General features: G+C 36.8%; 1 protein-coding gene across 2 annotated transcripts in view; it reads right to left on the bottom strand.

The window, feature by feature from the left end:
* COMMD10 (COMM domain containing 10) overlaps positions 1 to 17,265 on the bottom strand; it is a 204,101-nt gene that overhangs the window by 162,915 nt on the left and 23,921 nt on the right. For both annotated transcript variants that reach the window (XM_035013960.1, XM_035013961.1), the window contains exon 3: positions 16,328 to 16,438. In XM_035013960.1, coding sequence (XP_034869851.1) covers positions 16,328 to 16,438 — 111 coding nt within the window. The remainder of the gene's footprint in view (positions 1 to 16,327; positions 16,439 to 17,265) is intronic.

The following is a 17,265-nucleotide window of genomic DNA, read 5'->3' as shown; positions in this document are numbered from 1 at the left end:
GAGAACGGCAGAACTCCAGCGCTAGGGGACTACTGCACATAGAATTCACGGCTTTTTTACCATGATTCCTTAGTCTTTCAAAGTTAATTTTTTTTAACTGTCTTTTTTTTTTTAATTTTTCTTTTTCCCTTTTTCAACCAACATCTTATCAATCCCTTTTTAAAAAAAAAAATTTTATTTTTCATTTTTATTTTTCATTTTTAGAGTCATATTCTATCCCTTCATAGTAATTCATATTTTTGGCATATATATATAAGTTGTTCTCTCTTTAAAATTTTGAAATAGTTTCTTCTAACAGATCAAAATATACCCTAAATCTCTATTGTATGGTTTTTTTCTACTCCCTTGCCTGATCACATACTCTCCCTTTTTTTTTCTTTTTTTTAAAATCCTCTTCCTTCTTTTTTCAAACAACTTATCAATTCTTTTTATAGAATTTTTTATAATTTCCATCTTTACAGTCATATTCCATCCCTTCATCATATCAACCCTTATTTTTGTACATATATAAGTTTTTCTTTCTTTAAAATTTTGGGAGGCACTTTCTTCTAACAGACCAAATACACCCAAAATCTAGTGTGTGGCACTGATCTATACACCAGCCTGATCATATTTGATCACATTCTGTTTTTTGTTTGTTTGTTTTTGTCTGTTTTTGGTTGTTTTTATCTTTATCTTTTTCTTTTCCTTTTTTTTTTCTTTTTCTTTTTTCTTTCTTTCCCTTTCTTTTCCCACTGCTTCAGGTCTTTTCTGATTTGTTTAGAGTATATTTTCTGGGAACGTTGTTACCCTGTTAGCATTTTGTTCTCTCATTAATCTATTCTCCAAGATGGAAAAAATCACCTCAACAAAAAGAACAAGAGGTAGTACCAACTGCCAGGGACCTACTCAATACGGACATTAGTACGATGTCAGATCTAGAGTTCAGAATCATCACTTTAAAGATACTAGCTGGGCTTGAAAAAAGCATGGAAAGTATTAGAGAAACCCTTTCTGGACAAGTAAAAGAACAAAAATCTAACCAAGTCGAAATCAAAAAGGCTATTAATGAGGTGCAATCAAATATGGGGGCACTAACTACTAGGATAAATGAGGCAGAAGAGAGAATCAGTGATATAGAAGACCAAATGATGGAAAATAAAGAAGCTGAGAAAAAGAGAGATAAACAACTACTAGATCACGAGGGCAGAATTCGAGAGATAAGCGATACCATAAGACGAAACAACATTAGAATAATTGGGATCCCAGAAGAAGAAGAAAGAGAGAGAAGGGCAGAAGGTAATGGAGCAAATTATAGCAGAGAACTTCCCTAATTTGGGGAAGGAAACAGGCATGAAAATCCAGGAAGCACAGAGAACCCCTCTCAAAATCAATAAAAATAGGTCAACACCCCGACATCTAATAGTATAGTAAAACTTATGAGTCTCAGAGACAAAGAGAAAATCCTGAAAGCAGCTCGGGAGAAGAGATATGTAACCTACAATGATAGAAACATTAGATTGGCAACAGACCTATCCACAGAGACCTGGCAGGCCAGAAAGGACAGGCAGGATATATTCAGAGCACTAAATGAGAAAAATATGCAGCCAAGAATACTCTATCCAGCTAGGCTGTCATTGAAAATTGAAGGAGAGATAAAAAGCTTCCAGGACAAACAAAAACTAAAGGAATTTGCAAACGCGAAACCAGCCCTACAAGAAATCTTGAAAGGGGTCCTCTAAGCAAAGAGAGAGCCTAACAGCAACATAGACCAGAAAGGAACACAGACAATATACGGTAACAGTCACCTTACAGGCAATACAATGGCACTAAATTCCTATCTTTCAATAGTTACCCTGAATGTAAATGGACTAAATGCCCCAATCAAAAGACACACACTATCAGACTGGATTAAAAAACAAGACCCATCAATAGGCTGTCTGCAAGAGACTCATTTTAGACCCATAGACACCCCCAGATTGAAAGTGAGGGGGTGGAAAACCATTTACCATGCTAATGGACACCAAAAGAAAGCTGGGGTGGCAATCCTTATAACAGACAAATTAGATTTTAAACCAAAGACTATAATAAGAGATGAGGAAGGACACTATATCCTACTTAAAGGGTCTTAAAGGGTTTTATGAGGCCATCATTACCTTGATCCCAAAACCAGACAAAGACCCCATCAAAAAGGAGAATTACAGACCAATATCCTTGATGAACATGGATGCAAAAATTCTCACCAAAATACCAGCCAAAAGGATCCAACAGTACATTAAAAGGATTATTCACCACGACCAAGTGGGATTTATCCCTGGGCTGCAAGGTTGGTTCAACATCTGCAAATCAATCAACGTGATACAATACATTAACAAAAGAAAAAACAAGAATCATATGATCCTCTCAACAGATGCAGAAAAAGCATTTGACAAAGTACAGCATCCTTTCTTGATCAAAACTCTTCAGAGTATAGGCATAGAGGGTACATACCTCAATATCATAAAAGCCATCTATGAAAAACTTACAGCAAATATCATTCTCAATGGGGAAAAACTGAGAGCTTTCCCCCTAAGGTCAGGAACATGGCAGGGATGTCCACTATCACCACTGCTATTCAACATAGTATTAGAAGTCCTAGCCACAGCAATCAGACAACAAAAAGAAATAAAAGGCATCCAAATTGGCAAAGAAGAAGTCAAACTCTCACTCTTTGCAGATGATATGATACTTTATGTGGAAAACCCAAAAGACTCCACCCCAAAACTGCTAGAACCCATACAGGAATTCAGTAAAGCGGCAGGATATAAAATCAATGCACAGAAGTCAGTGGCATTCCTATACACCAACAACAAGACAGAAGAAAGAGACATTAAGGAGTCGATCCCATTTACAATTGCACCCAAAACCATAAGATACCTAGGAATAAATCTAACCAAAGAGACAAAGGATCTGTACTCAGAAAACTATAAAATACTTATGAAAGAAATTGAGGAAGACACAAAGAAATGGAAAAACGTTCCATGCTCATGGATTGGAAGAACAAATATTGTGAAGATGTCAATGCTACGTAGAGCGATCTACACATTCAATGCAATCCCCATCAAAATACCATCCACTTTTTTCAAAGAAATGGAACAAAGAATCCTAAAATTTGTATGGAACCAGAAAAGACCCCAAATAGCCAGAGGAATGTTGAAAAAGAAAAGCAAAGCTGGCGGCATCACAATTCCAGACTTCCAGCTCTATTACAAAGCTGTCATCATCAAGACAGTATGGTACTGGCACAAAAACAGACACATAGATCAATGCAACAGAATAGAGAGCCCAGAAATGGACCCTCAACTCTATGGTCAACTCATCTTCGACAAAGCAGGAAAGAATGTCCAATGGAACAAAGACAGTCTCTTCAACAAATGGTGTTGGGAAAATTGGATAGCCACATGCAGAAGAATGAAACTGGACCATTTCCTTACACCACACACAAAAATAGACTCCAAATGGTTGAAAGACCTCAATGTGAGACAGGAGTCCATCAAAATCCTAAAGGAGAACACACGCAGCAACCTCTTTGACCTCAGCTGCAGCAACTTCTTCCTAGAAACATCTCCAAAGGCAAGGGAAGCAAGGGCAAAAATGAACTATTGGGACTTCATCAATATAAAAAGCTTTTGCAAAGGGGGCGCCTGGGTGGCTCAGTTGGTTAAGCGACTGCCTTCGGCTCAGGTCATGATCCTGGAGTTCCGGGATCGAGTCCCGCATCGGGCTCCCTGCTCGGCAGGGAGTCTGCTTCTCCCTCTCCCGCTCCCCCCTCTTGTGCTCTTTCTCTCTCTCACTCTCTCTCTCAAATAAATAAATAAAATCTTAAAAAAAAAAAAAAAGCTTTTGCAAAGCAAACAGTCAACAAAACCAAAAGACAACCGACAGAATGGGAGAAGATATTTGCAAATGACATATCAGATAAAGGGCTAGTATCCAAAATCTATAAAGAACTTATCAAACTCAACACCCAAAGAACAAAGAATCCAGTCAAGAAATGGGCAGAAGACATGAACAGACATTTTCCCAAAGAAGGCATCCAAATGGCCAACAGACACATGAAAAAGAGCTCAATATCACTCAGCATCAGGGAAATCCAAATCAAAACCTCAATGAGATACCACCTCACACCAGTCAGAATGGCTCAAATTAACAAGTCAGGAAATGACAGATGTTGGCAGGGATGCGGAGAAAGGGGAACCCTCCTACACTGTTGGTGGGAATGCAAGCTGGTGCAGCCACTCTGGAAAACAGTATGGAGGTTCCTCAAACAGTTGAAAATAGAGCTAATGTACAACCCAGCAATTACACTACTGGGTATTTACCCCAAAGATACAAATGTAGTGATCTGAAGGGCCACCTGCACCCCAATGTTTATAACAGCAATGTCCACAATAGCCAAACTATGGAAAGAGCCCAGATGTCCATCGACAGATGAATGGTTAAAGAAGATGTGGTATATATATAAATGGGATATTATGCAGCCATCAAAAGGAATGAGATCTTGCCATTTGCAATGACGTGGATGGAACTGGAGGGTATTATGCTGAGCGAAGTAAGTCAAACAGAGAAAGACATGTATCATATGATCTCACTGATACGAGGAATTCTTAATCTCAGGAAACAAACTGAGGGTTGCTGGAGTGGGGGGTGGGGTGGGAGGGATGGGGTGACTGGGTGATAGACACTGGGGAGGGTATGTGCTCTGGTAAGCGCTGTGAATTGTGCAAGACTGTTGAATCTCAGATCTGTACCTCTGAAACAAATAATGCAATATATGTTAAGGAAAAAAAAAAAGAAGAAGAAGAAGATAGCAGGAGGGGAAGAATGAAGGGGGGGAAATCGGAGGGGTAGACAAACTATGAGAGATGATGGACTCTGAGAAACAAACTGAGGGTTCTGGAGGGGAGGGGGGTGGGAGGATGGGTTAGCCTGGTGATGGGTATTGAGGAGGGCACGTTCTGCATGGAGCACTGGGTGTTATGCACAAACAATGAATCATGGAACACTACATCTAAAACTAATGATGTAATGTAAAGGGATTACCATAACAATAAAAAATATGGTCCAAAAAAATAGAAAAAAAAATTTTGGAAACAAAGTCCTCTGATCTATTCATATTCCAGACATAGGTTTACAATACCTTTCAATTGGCTTGCAAGAATAACTCTTTGACAGTACATTTATTGGCTGAATTTTGATAAAACTGCATAATTGGTGGATGGAAATGAGTATTAGGACCTAGTAATGCATTTTTGGTGCATTTTAATACTACATTACTTTGTGAGACTCTTTTTTCAGCTATGATGATGAATAAAACCTTTTTTCAAAAAAAAAAAAAAAAACTAGCCACAGACTCAGTGTGACAAGGCATCTGGGGACTGCCACGTTTCCAAGTAAGAAGGCGGGTGACCCAAGATCTGACGATCCGATTAAATCCTTAAAGCACTTTGTATACAGGATATGAGACTTTTTTAAAGATTACATAATGGTGGATGATAAGTATGAAGGACAGTGGAAAAGCTAAAAAAAAAAGAAAAAATAGATTTTATATGTGAACATATTAGAAAAACCTTTATTTCCCCAATACCACACAGTCAAAAGTGCCCAATAATTTGCTCTGAGAGGAGAAATATCTTATATAATAAAAGTGACTCCTCTTCTTCATATAAGTTTAATTTCCTGTAAATGATTCTCATATAAAGAAAAAATTTGAAAGGAACACAATTTACATAATCCATTAAAGATATATTTAAGCATTCATATAGCAACCTCACCCCAAAAGTGCTTAAAATCTCATTTAAACTAGGCCAGGAGGGGCACCTGGGTGGCTCAGTTGGTTAAGTGTCTGCGTTTGGCTCAGGGCATGATCCCAGAGTCCTGGGATCGAGCCCCGCATCAGGCTCTGTACTCAGCAGGGAGCCTGCTTCTTCTCTTTTCTCTCTGCCTCTTCCCCAGCTTGTGTGCTTGCTTGCTCTCTCTCTCTCTCAAATAAATAAATAAAATCTTAAAAATAAATAAATGAACTAGGCCAGGAAAGAAAAGTGTTTGTCAACTCCAACTCCTTTTTGTGCCAAAATTATTAGGACTGATTCAATATTCAACAATGCAATTTACTCACAAGAAAACTTAATCTAGCTATCTTTACTGTGTCCTGAATCTAAAATTTATAATACTGGGGACGCCTTGGTGGCTTAATCAGTTAAGCATCTGCCTTCAGCTCAGGTCATGATCCCAGGGTCCTGGGATCGGATCCCACATCGGGTTCCTTGCTCAGCAGGGAGCCTGCTTCTCCATTGGCCTGCCACTCACCCTACTTGTGCTCTCTCTCTCTGACAAATAAATAAATAAAATCTTTAAAAAATATAAAAATAAAATAAAATTTATAATGCCATCCCAAAACTAGAATACTAGATTTAGAAAATAATTCAGAAAATCACCAATGATGTTCAAAAGCCAATAAATTCAATTGAGATATAAAACATTCAAATCAATTTTAATTGATTTCTAGCTACAGTATCATTGGTATAGACGGCCCCTTAGGAACTACTCCAGTATTTTCCAGATGCTTGGGTATATCGTCAACCAAGGAAGCAACAGATCAAGGAGTAGTCACTGGCCACACATTAAGAACCCTACGATACAGAGCAAATCTTCATGTATTTGGACCACGTCAGTTTCCAAGTGGATGCAGGGGTAAAAGTTCAGACAAGACCAGATATTAGGTTTCAGTTTTACCTTACTTCTCCCTCTTAAAGGATATGCTATACACCAGACCAAGCCATACAAGTCTGAAGATTCAAATGAAAAAGTCCCTCAGTGATCCTGGAACTAATGTGTCCATCTGAGGGTCCTCTGTACCACAAACTACTCTAGGGAGGCTATGGCCCAGGGTTCTAGCTCTGTTTCCAGCCGGTTCCTCTCCATCACCCCACCCCCAACACACATCATAGCCTCACTTTCCACCTGACCTGATTTAGAATCACTCCCGTGTGTGTGGCCGGGGGCGGGGGGGGCATCCTTTCTCCCCTCATCTGAAAACACTGGGCAAAGATGAAACCCTGATTAAATCCAATTATCCACCTATTCCATCTCTATACCAGAGCAACTAGAAATGGATCAAGAAAAATGTGCAACCTTCTAACAGTTCTCATCTTAAATCCATGGCCACAAATCTCAAATAGGCAACCAGCACCGTTCAACACAGTGAAGTAGACTAAAATACCTAGTTTGTTCATTTTCCCCGTATCCAAAAATACTCTTTCATACTTTCTCCTCTGTTCTCAAGCCTCCTGGACCTACCCACTCTCCCAACGAATGATTGCATGGAGAAAACAGAAGCAGAGACCCAATTTTTTCTTCTAACACCCAAAACTACCTACCTCACCCACACTCTTCCTTACTTCCTATTACAACAAATCGTATGTTCCCACTCCTATCATAGTCCAACCCTTCCATTCGTGCTCTGGATCCAGCTTCTCACTTTCTCAAGGAAATGATAGCCCTCTCTGTCCTGCATTATTAATTTTTCCCCCGAGGGATCTGCAGGATACCAACCTCCACTCTCTTCAGTACTCACTAAATCCACACCCCCTACACTGACTATCCTATCTCTGTGCTTCTTGAAAGAGTTACTTAGATGGTGGCTTTCACTCCGTGTCCCCATATTCTCTCCTCAGTTTAATCCAATCAGGTTTCTACTTCCTCTCAAATGTAACTGAGATTACAATTGTCAAAGTTATCAGAGAAGTCCATCGAATCAAATCCCTCACTCACTTGTCTGTTCTCTTTCCTGACCCCTCAATAGCATTCGATACTGCCCTGCCTTCCATTTAAACATCTCCTCCTGGCCCCAGACAGTGATCATCACTGATCTCCATGTCACTATATTTATTTTTTTTTACCACTGAGTAGTGATTATAAGTTCAGGCTATTGAGTCAGATGGACCTGGATTCAAATCTTGGCTCTATCACTTTCTAGGACCCAACCTAGTTAATGATATTTAACCACTGAGCAAGCTAGGGGAAATATTAGTACCTAATTCATAGCTGTGAGGGTGAAATTAGGTAATTTATTTTTTCTCTTTTACCTCTTAGCAGCATGTGACATAATTCACTCTCCAAGAAATGTTCTTCCTTTGGTCTCTGGCTGCTCCTTCCCAATCACTGTCATAAGCTCTACTTGCCTTTTAAATTTAGGAACTCATAAATTTCTATACTCTGTCCCTAAGTGATTGATCTCCTCCATTCTTATGATTGAAACTATAATCTAAACCTCAATGATTTCCAAATCTCAATTTCTAGTCTATAATTTTTCCCAAGCCCCAGATTGCCAACCATCTCCACCTGGATATCACAACTATGTCATGCTCCACACACCTCAAAAGATAAGTCTCTATACTTTTTCATGTGCTCTTTCCCTCACCTGAAACTCCCCCGCCTGTCACAGTATCTAACTCCTTGCTGTCAGTTTCCAGAGCTCCATATATTTCCTCTTTTGTAATAGTCACTAAACTTCTATTTACTGGCTTGCTAGACCAGAAGCTCCATGATGAAAAATAAGACCTCTCCATCTCAGTAATACCTTGTCTAGTGTCTCTAACATAGGAAATGTTTAATAAATATTTCTTGAATGGAATTTGAGCTATTTAAAGTTACTGCTTATTCAATTTATGAAACTGCATTTTATTTGCTCAGTTGTCTAATTCATTGTAAACACTTTTATTTCGAAATACTCAAACCATGGGTTTCCATTACTGTCATTTCTAATCCATAAAAATACATCAAACAAAATTTAAAGGTATTTCTAAATATATTCTATTATGCCTGTGAAATACTATAATTATCAATTGCCTCTGGATATAAAAAGTTAAAAAGGTTACAAAGCTAGGAAAGACAAACAAGGGTGATATTATTTGTTTCCCTACTTTGGAATCCCACAACATTTTTAAAAAGAATGTTAGTAAAAAGATGATATTTTAATTCTGAAATGCATGAACTTTCTGGAGTATTTTTAAAAAGGATTTTCTCCTCCAAGACTCTTTTATCATTTCCTCCACATGAATCCTCAATTCTATCACACTCTAATTGTGTATTGTGTATATTCTGCTTATCTTTACCTATCAAAGATAGTGTCCAAAACAGTATTTTTTTTTAGCTTATAAAGTCCTATCATGGATAAATGCAGCGTTTCCATTAGGGAGCCTGAAATATGAAAAAAGTTTACATACACACACACACGCACACACACGCGCGCACTCTCACACAGATACAAGGGGGTTCACTGTGATATCAAGGAGCTATAATATATCATCAGAACACATCAAGGTACATCAACATAAAGTCTTTTAGAAAGTCCAATTGACCACAAAACTAAAAAAATAATCTAAATTGAGGAAAAATATTTTGTATTGCTCTTATGTAGAAAACATGACACTTGAAGAACACTATCATTGAGAAATTGATCACAATGAAAAAGGATACAAAACAAAGTTAAGAATCAGAAAACTAGAGCCACAAAGCTTTAGGGATACTTAAATAAATTCAATTCCAAAGAACCAGACTTTGTTCTCCGAGTATCTGGGCAATTATCTCACAAATAAGGGCTGTCTGTATTTTCTCTAACTTCTGGAGTATTTGATCAAATTGCTTCTGCATATTCTATAATAAAATAAAACACATATAACGAAAGCTTGTTTAATTTGTACACTACTGGAATACAGAAATTATAAAATAGAGGGCTCTCTAATATTACAGAAGTACCTGAGCTTTTCACTGGTCTCCTAAAACTATCCAAAGTAATTAATTAACTAGTTATCTAAGAACCTATATTTGAGATAGTAATGTTATACCTTTCTCCAAAAGCTCTTAAATCCTTTGGATGCAGCCTTTGAGTTTCTGCGTGTGTTTGCAAAATAATTATGGAAAGCCATTTATGAAACTAAGAAGACCTCTTTTTTAGGTTAGACCTTTCATCTACTAATTATACTCCTGGGGAATAACCCTATATACCAAGGAGGCTTCATTCATTCATTTATTCATTCATCGATCATTCAGTAAATGTTTGTTGAGCATCTACTCAATATACACAAAGATGTTTATCACAATTAACAGGAAAATACTGGAAACAAACCTATTATCTGACAATAGAGGAACTGTTAGAAAATCATAGTATGTCATAGCCAAAGCACGATGCAGTCATTTAAAATACATCATGGTGAGTTTGAAGCAATATGGAAAAGGGTTTGCAGAGTTATGTGAAAAAAAGCAGTTATACATAAAATCAAAGAATTCATATGATCCCCTCTCAAAATAAAGAGAATAAACACCAAAATAAAAGAGTCAAATACACTGGCTGCATCCTGGGGGTAAATCTATTAGTTTCTCTTTATATCTCTGGAATTTTCAAGTTTTCTATAATAAACATACACAACTTAAGTAATTAAAAAATCCACAATTTTTTAAAAAGAAAATCAGTATTTTTCGATCATTTCATTTGAGAAGAAAAACCACTGACCTGTCTTCAAAACTTTCTGAACCCTAAATAACCATCCCAAATGATACAAATGAGAATTAGTATCTTGATACAGAACTGCTGGAGGCAAAGCTCATTTTATAAAATTACTCATCAAAATCAGTGAGTAAAAAGCCCAAGAATTTATAGAATGTTTCTTCAGATCATAGAGAGCATAATGTAGAAAAGGTAATAATTGCTTCTCATCAAAATGGAAAAAAATTCTGACTAATGAATGAGATTATCTTCTCATAACCACATTGAGTATTGAACAGTAATAATAAAACCTCAATTCCTATGCCTAGGCCAAATATAATTACTATTTTTAAAAAATCACTTATAAGTTAAGAGACCCATAGGAAAAAAACAACTGGAAGGTCCTATAGCAAAACCAAACAGTGCTGTGGGTATTGGAATTACACTTGGTTTTAACTGACTTTTTTCCCCTATATTTTTCAAAATGTCCATTATAAATATACAGTTATTATACAAGAGAAAAATAAACTGAAATTTTCAAGAGAATATGCTGAAATTTATTCACTGTATGAATCAGATTTGTAAAAAATATAACATTTGTAAAATTCAGACCTGTTCATCAGAGTAGCTCAGAGAACTTTGAAGGTCCTTCAAAAATCAGTCAATACAAACATCACTTTTAAGGAGATCAAAATACTTTAAATTTCTAATACAAGAGTTCATAATTTGAACAACATATGTATTTTCCTTTTACTAAGATACCTGTCATAAACAGATCTAAGGATGTTTTCTTTTTAATGATGCAGCCTATTTCTTGGTTCATAAGGTATTAACATCAATGATGCCATGTGCCTGTTACAGTGAACTGTGTTAGTGAAATGGAGCCTCTACTGAACTAACATCGAAACAAGTAACTTTACTATGTGAAAGTGTTTTGTAGTATCTCGCATTCACTTAAGGTGTAAAATTATTTCAACTTAATCAAAGAAAAAGAAAAGGAAATTAAGAATCCATATACCTATCACTTTATGGAGAACCACCACCACCACCAATAAAACAATAATTGCATATGAGAACAGCTTTTAGGGTGCCCGAGTGGCACGGTGGGTTAAGCGCCTGACTCTGGGTTTCCGCTCCGGTCGTGACCTCTGGGTCCTGGGATCAAGCCCCTTGTCAGGCTCCACGCTCAGCATGGAGTCTGCCTGGGATTCTCTCTCCCTCTCCCTCCGCTCCTCCTTCTCTCTCTCTCTCAAGTAAATTAATTAATTAAAAAAAGAAGAACAGCTTTCAGCACCCTCAAACATATATACATATTACAGGATCAACTACTAAATTATTAAATAAGCAAAAAGATACAGTATCTTAGCAATGAATAAAGCACAGGGCTCTGAAGTAAAATTGTCTGGTTTCAAATCCTAGTTCTACTGTTTTTTGGTCATATAACCTGAGGGAATAATTTAATGTGTATGTGTTTCCATTTCTCCATCTTTTTATAAAATAAGGATAATAATAAGACTTCACACCTGAAAGAAGTAGTTTAAATAATGGAGGAGATATCATGCCTAGCACAAAGTAAGCACTAAAACAGGGTTTTCCCTCGTTTTTCTTCACTCTAAATAGAATCTGCCATCCACTTTGGAGATAAGAATAAAGGTCTCTAACTCAAAAAATTGGTACTGAAAGTCCTAAATTCACCTGAAATCATAATTACCCATCCATAAAGTACCCTGTGCAACCCGAGCATAATCCAACTTAACATTAAGATAAATGACAGTACCCTTTCAAGGTGATCTTTATCCCAGTTGTTTCAAAAGAAGAAAAGAATGAAACTCAAAGATTCTTTCTTAAAAGATGTACCAAAAAAATTTAGAACCACTGTACTAACAAAACAGGATATAAATGCAAAGTTACTGGGGAAAATGCAATAATGCACGCTTTACAGCAAAATTTAAATATTTCAGTGTTTTAAGAATATTCAAAGTTAAAGTGCTCTGAGTATTCAAAATTACCAACGTTTGTTAAGTATAAAACTGCTGTTCTCTATAAATAAAAAAATTTCAACTGTCTATGATTAGCCTGGAACTAGTTACACTATATAACTTATTAGAGTCATTCAACTATCTTGGGGATTATTTTGTTCTCTTTTCTCATACAGAAATTAATACAAGTGACAGAATGTAACAAAAATGTCAATAGTGTTAAAGGCTTTTTAATAAATTGCATTTTGGCAAATAATCATAAAGAAATTAACAAACAATGAAATCATAATGATTTCATTTATTTGTTCTGTACCTATCTGATTAATAGGCATTAATTTCGTTGATGGAAACAAGAGCACCCTATTGTTATATACAGATTAGAAATGTGAACACTTAGCATTTCCCACAACTGTTCCTTAGAGCTAGGACACACTGATTTCACACATTATTTTGAATGTTACTTCAAATAACACTGTAAATGCCAGAGGTTAGATAAGCAAAGAGCTCTACTGCCCTCTAACGAAATAAACCAAAAAGAAAAAAAAAATTCTCATTTAGAGGTATCTCGGAACAGAAAAATAATCTTACTCTGCTAAATGCAGTAGACAAATACTAAGACAATTAACTGCAAACAACTAGAATATATATCAAAATACCGTAGGAAAAGCTACAATCATCCAGTTTTCATGATAAAATTAGCAGCAAAACAGGAAAGCCTTGAGACAAGAAAGTTCCAAGAGAAAGGAGACCATTACAACAATGCTATCTAATGTGATAGCAATTAAAACTTCACTGCAGGCTACACTTTTCATGTGTATGTTGGAAGTGAATGAGAAGAAAGATTTTTAGAAACCACACACTTTGGTGAATTACAGGAAGTTTTCAGTTCAGCAGCTCAAAAATAAACACCATCAAGAATAGTCTCTCTCATAATATTTACTGACTAATCCTCTCAAAATTATTTTAATGCATGTATATTTTCAGGATAACTGCCCTGTGTCATGAACACTTAAAAGAATTTTATTTAATGCTTCCTGTTTTAAACGAATGCCAATTTCATCATATGGCAACTGTATTCTAAGATACTTCGCATCATAAATTAACCACTTAGCTTTTCATGGTTCTTTGAATAAAAGCTCTGCCTTCTTTTAACAAACTTGGTTTTTAAAACATGCTCCATATTCCCATTCCTTTCACCTAATATTTCAACCTGTCAAGAATTCCCAAACTCTCATTCAAGTGCAAAGAACAGAGTACCCGGTCATACAAAAAGAGAGATTTAAAAAAAAAAAAAAAGTATGCTTCCCAGCAGCAGCTCAATGAAAGAACAGGGGTGTGCTAGTCAACTGTTCCTTAGAGCTAGGACACACATCACTTGGAGATGGCAAGTGTCTGTCCGGGCTGACAGGGGGTAGACACTTCATTAAGTGTCTCCTGTTTAGCAGACATAACAAACAGGGGCCAAATCCCCACAGTGCTATAGGGAAAATAAGCAATACAGACAAAGAGGTTGACTTAAGTCTGCATACAAAATGAAAATATCCTTTATTTTTTTTAAGATCTTATTTATTTATTTGAGAGTGAGCAAGAGAGAGCACAGAGGGAGAGGGAGAAGCAGGCTCCCCGCTGAGCAGGGAGCCCGACGTGGGGCTCGATCCCAGGCCCTTGGGATCATGACCTGAGTGAAAGGCTTAACCGACTGAGCCACCCAGGTGCCCCGAAAGTATCCTTTGCTTTTGGGTGGTGCTGCTCTTCTTCCCAGGGGTCTGTCTGCCGATGAAAATGGTCCTCCAGCTCTACAGGTTGTAAGGGTAACCAAAAGTCCATTCAAAATTTCAAACTAGCAATGCGCAGGAAAATCTAATGTAGTCAAGCCTCTATCTCCAATGAGTTGAATTTTACAACTGTGGAGATTTTCTGAATAATACAAATTAAAAACATGACTCCTTTACTAGAAGCATTACTCATTCCCTCCTACTGCCTAAAATTATAACTGACATATAAACATATTTTGAAGACATAATAAAGGAGCTGGGAGGAGTCATGCATCCCAAAGTCAAGCATTGCCTAAACCATGATACTTAAAGTATACCCAATATATGGTCAAAATAGTATCCGTCCCAACTATAAACTGCATTTAGCTACTGAGACATAACGTACGGTAGCCATGAGAAGTGCAACAGTCAAGGGCTATGGCCCCTTAGAGAATGGATGCATGTGTACGTATATACGACGCACACAGGTACATACGTGTGTCTTCACTCACAATAGTCCCAGTCTACACCAGGGAGTTCCAGATCATTATGCTAAACCTAAAGGACTGCCTTCCCTACCTAGTTCATGGGAAGAAAAAAAGGACTTTCCAGGCTGTCCCTTGCCTCCCCAATTCCCAGTTCGCCTAAATATGAAAATCACAATCAAGAAATAAAAGAGGGGAAGAAGGCAAAGAAAGGGAAAAGGTTAACTCCATCAGTAAAAAAGTTTACTGTCAGCTTTAGTTTAAAACAAAGACATTTATTTATTCAATGGCCAAAAAACATTTTATTGATGACGATGACGGTGGTGGTGGTGGTAGCCTGCATTTTTGAGCATTTACCTAATACCAGGCATTGAACTAAGCACTACATACGCTGGGTCTCCACTCTTCATATAAACCCCATGAGACAGGTAATATTATCCCCATTTTATAGGTGAAGAAACTGACACTCATAAAGATTAATTAAGTAAATTACCCCAAGCTACACTGCTACTAAATTCCAGAATATATATACCAGTCAGTTCAACTCTTAACCACTAAATTTATATTATTTTACATATTATTATTTATATTATATTAACGTAAAATGTGTGAAATGAAATACTTTTGAAACACTGCAATGAATTAATAAATGATATGCAGTGAGACCCAACTCAATTGCCTAAAATTTTACAGACATGGAACGTGGGCTAGGTATTGGTCCCGGTTCTTACGGAAGACAAAAATGTCTATGATATACTGCATAATGACAGTTCTAACAAAGAAGGAGTAACACTCCCTCCTTCAGTGCCCGTTATAACCAGTAACATTCTCCCGCCCTTCTCTGATCACATCCAGGCATAGTAATCTCTCCTTCCTCAGATCTTCCTACCTCACTCTCACCTCTGTTTTATTGGTCTTAAAATGAAGTAAAGTCTCCTCATTTAGGGGGAAAAGTCACTCCCCTTTATCTATCTTAGAAACATAACCAATTACGACAAAAATACAACAAACAGCTTTTATTGATATCTTAAATATATGTTTCTCTAAATGCTACAGTAAAGAAAATACTTCATGCCAATTCTTTAAACTTGATAACATGTTCAAGCTTCCTGAAATTAACACTAAGGAGAAATCACCATGAGGTAAAAAATGAATCCAAAATTCTATTTTGCAAGAATTGGGATTTAAAGACATGCACACAAATACAACTCATGTTACCTTCATAATCCAGGCATTGGCTAGACAACAGTATTCCCTCCACCATATGTATGCAGCTTAAAACACCCGGAAATATCCACAAATACCTGAATCATTAAATATCTGACTTTTATCTGGCAGTACCAAGTTTTCCCATTGCAGAATTTAAAAGGAGACATTATGAAAAGCTCTTGCAAGAAAGGTAGCCTGCAAGACATTGCTTCAAATGAATAATAAAGTGATAAATCAGTCTAGTATCAAAAACTGTCACAAATAAAGAGCTGACAATTCATTAATCCTTATTTAATTGTGTTTAAATTTTCAATCCAGAGGGCAAAGACCCTGCTAACAATAAAGTACAAGACCTAGTAAACAACATATACATTTCAATGAGATACCAGTTCTTACCTTTGAATCTTCATTGCTCACTCCTAGCTGTAATACAGCCTGAGGAGATTTCAGTTTCGCTTGAGCAGAGTGAGCCATCTGAAGGTTAAGCTGCCATCCGACCGTCTCGAGCTATAAAAGACAAGTGCAGATTGGAATCAGATGGTACAGAAGGAAGACAACAGTCAACTTTAAGCAAATCTCCCATCCACGGGAATGAACACGGGTAGCCTGGACTTAGTGGAAAGTCAGTCCCAGGGCTCCTTCAACCTGCATATCCTGCAAATTCTCCCTTTGGGCTCATTACACTGGCCTTGTGCCATGCCTGTCAAATTCAACAATAAAGCCTGGTCTTCAAATACACTGTATTCTAAAAATAGAGGTCTTAGACTAAGCAATGAAGTACACTAAAAGAGTCAATGGTTTTTAAGTAGTAAATTACTTTTTAAAGATAGTATATATTTAAAGCCAACGATTTTTAAATAGTTAGCGATTTTAACTAGCACTTCAATGACCTCCCATTATCTTTCAAAACTGTATTAGGTAGAATACAGGTAAGACTTTTTGTTTGTTTAAATTTAGAGGAAAACTGAAGTACCCAGATGGTAAGAGGTTCACACATTAAGACACAGTAGGACTGGAAAAGAGCCAGAAAAAGAATTGATATTTACTAGTGAGCAGGTGTTATCATGCTTTCCAAAGTACTCTAACTTATTATGGTTCCCAGTTATGACAGAAATTAATTAGAACATTTCCTTTGAACTTATTAATTAACACAACAGCAAAATTTAATCAGGTAAGGCAAAAACAGTAAAGACAGACTACAACAGTTTAAGTTTTCTTTTAAAATATTAAACAGCACAAATGTGGCTTTATTGAACTTGACAGACGATTGGTTTCTCTAACCTCAGAACTAGAAGTATAATAAAGTTTTAGATTTAATTTCCAGTAAATCTCAA

The sequence above is a fragment of the Mirounga leonina genome, unplaced genomic scaffold, assembly GCF_011800145.1.
Source record: "Mirounga leonina isolate KUSES-001 unplaced genomic scaffold, KU_Mleo_1.0 Mir_168, whole genome shotgun sequence".
Taxonomy (NCBI): Eukaryota; Metazoa; Chordata; class Mammalia; order Carnivora; family Phocidae; genus Mirounga; species Mirounga leonina.
The sequence above is the reverse complement of the archived record's forward strand: the minus strand, read 5'-3'. Positions and strand labels throughout refer to the sequence as shown.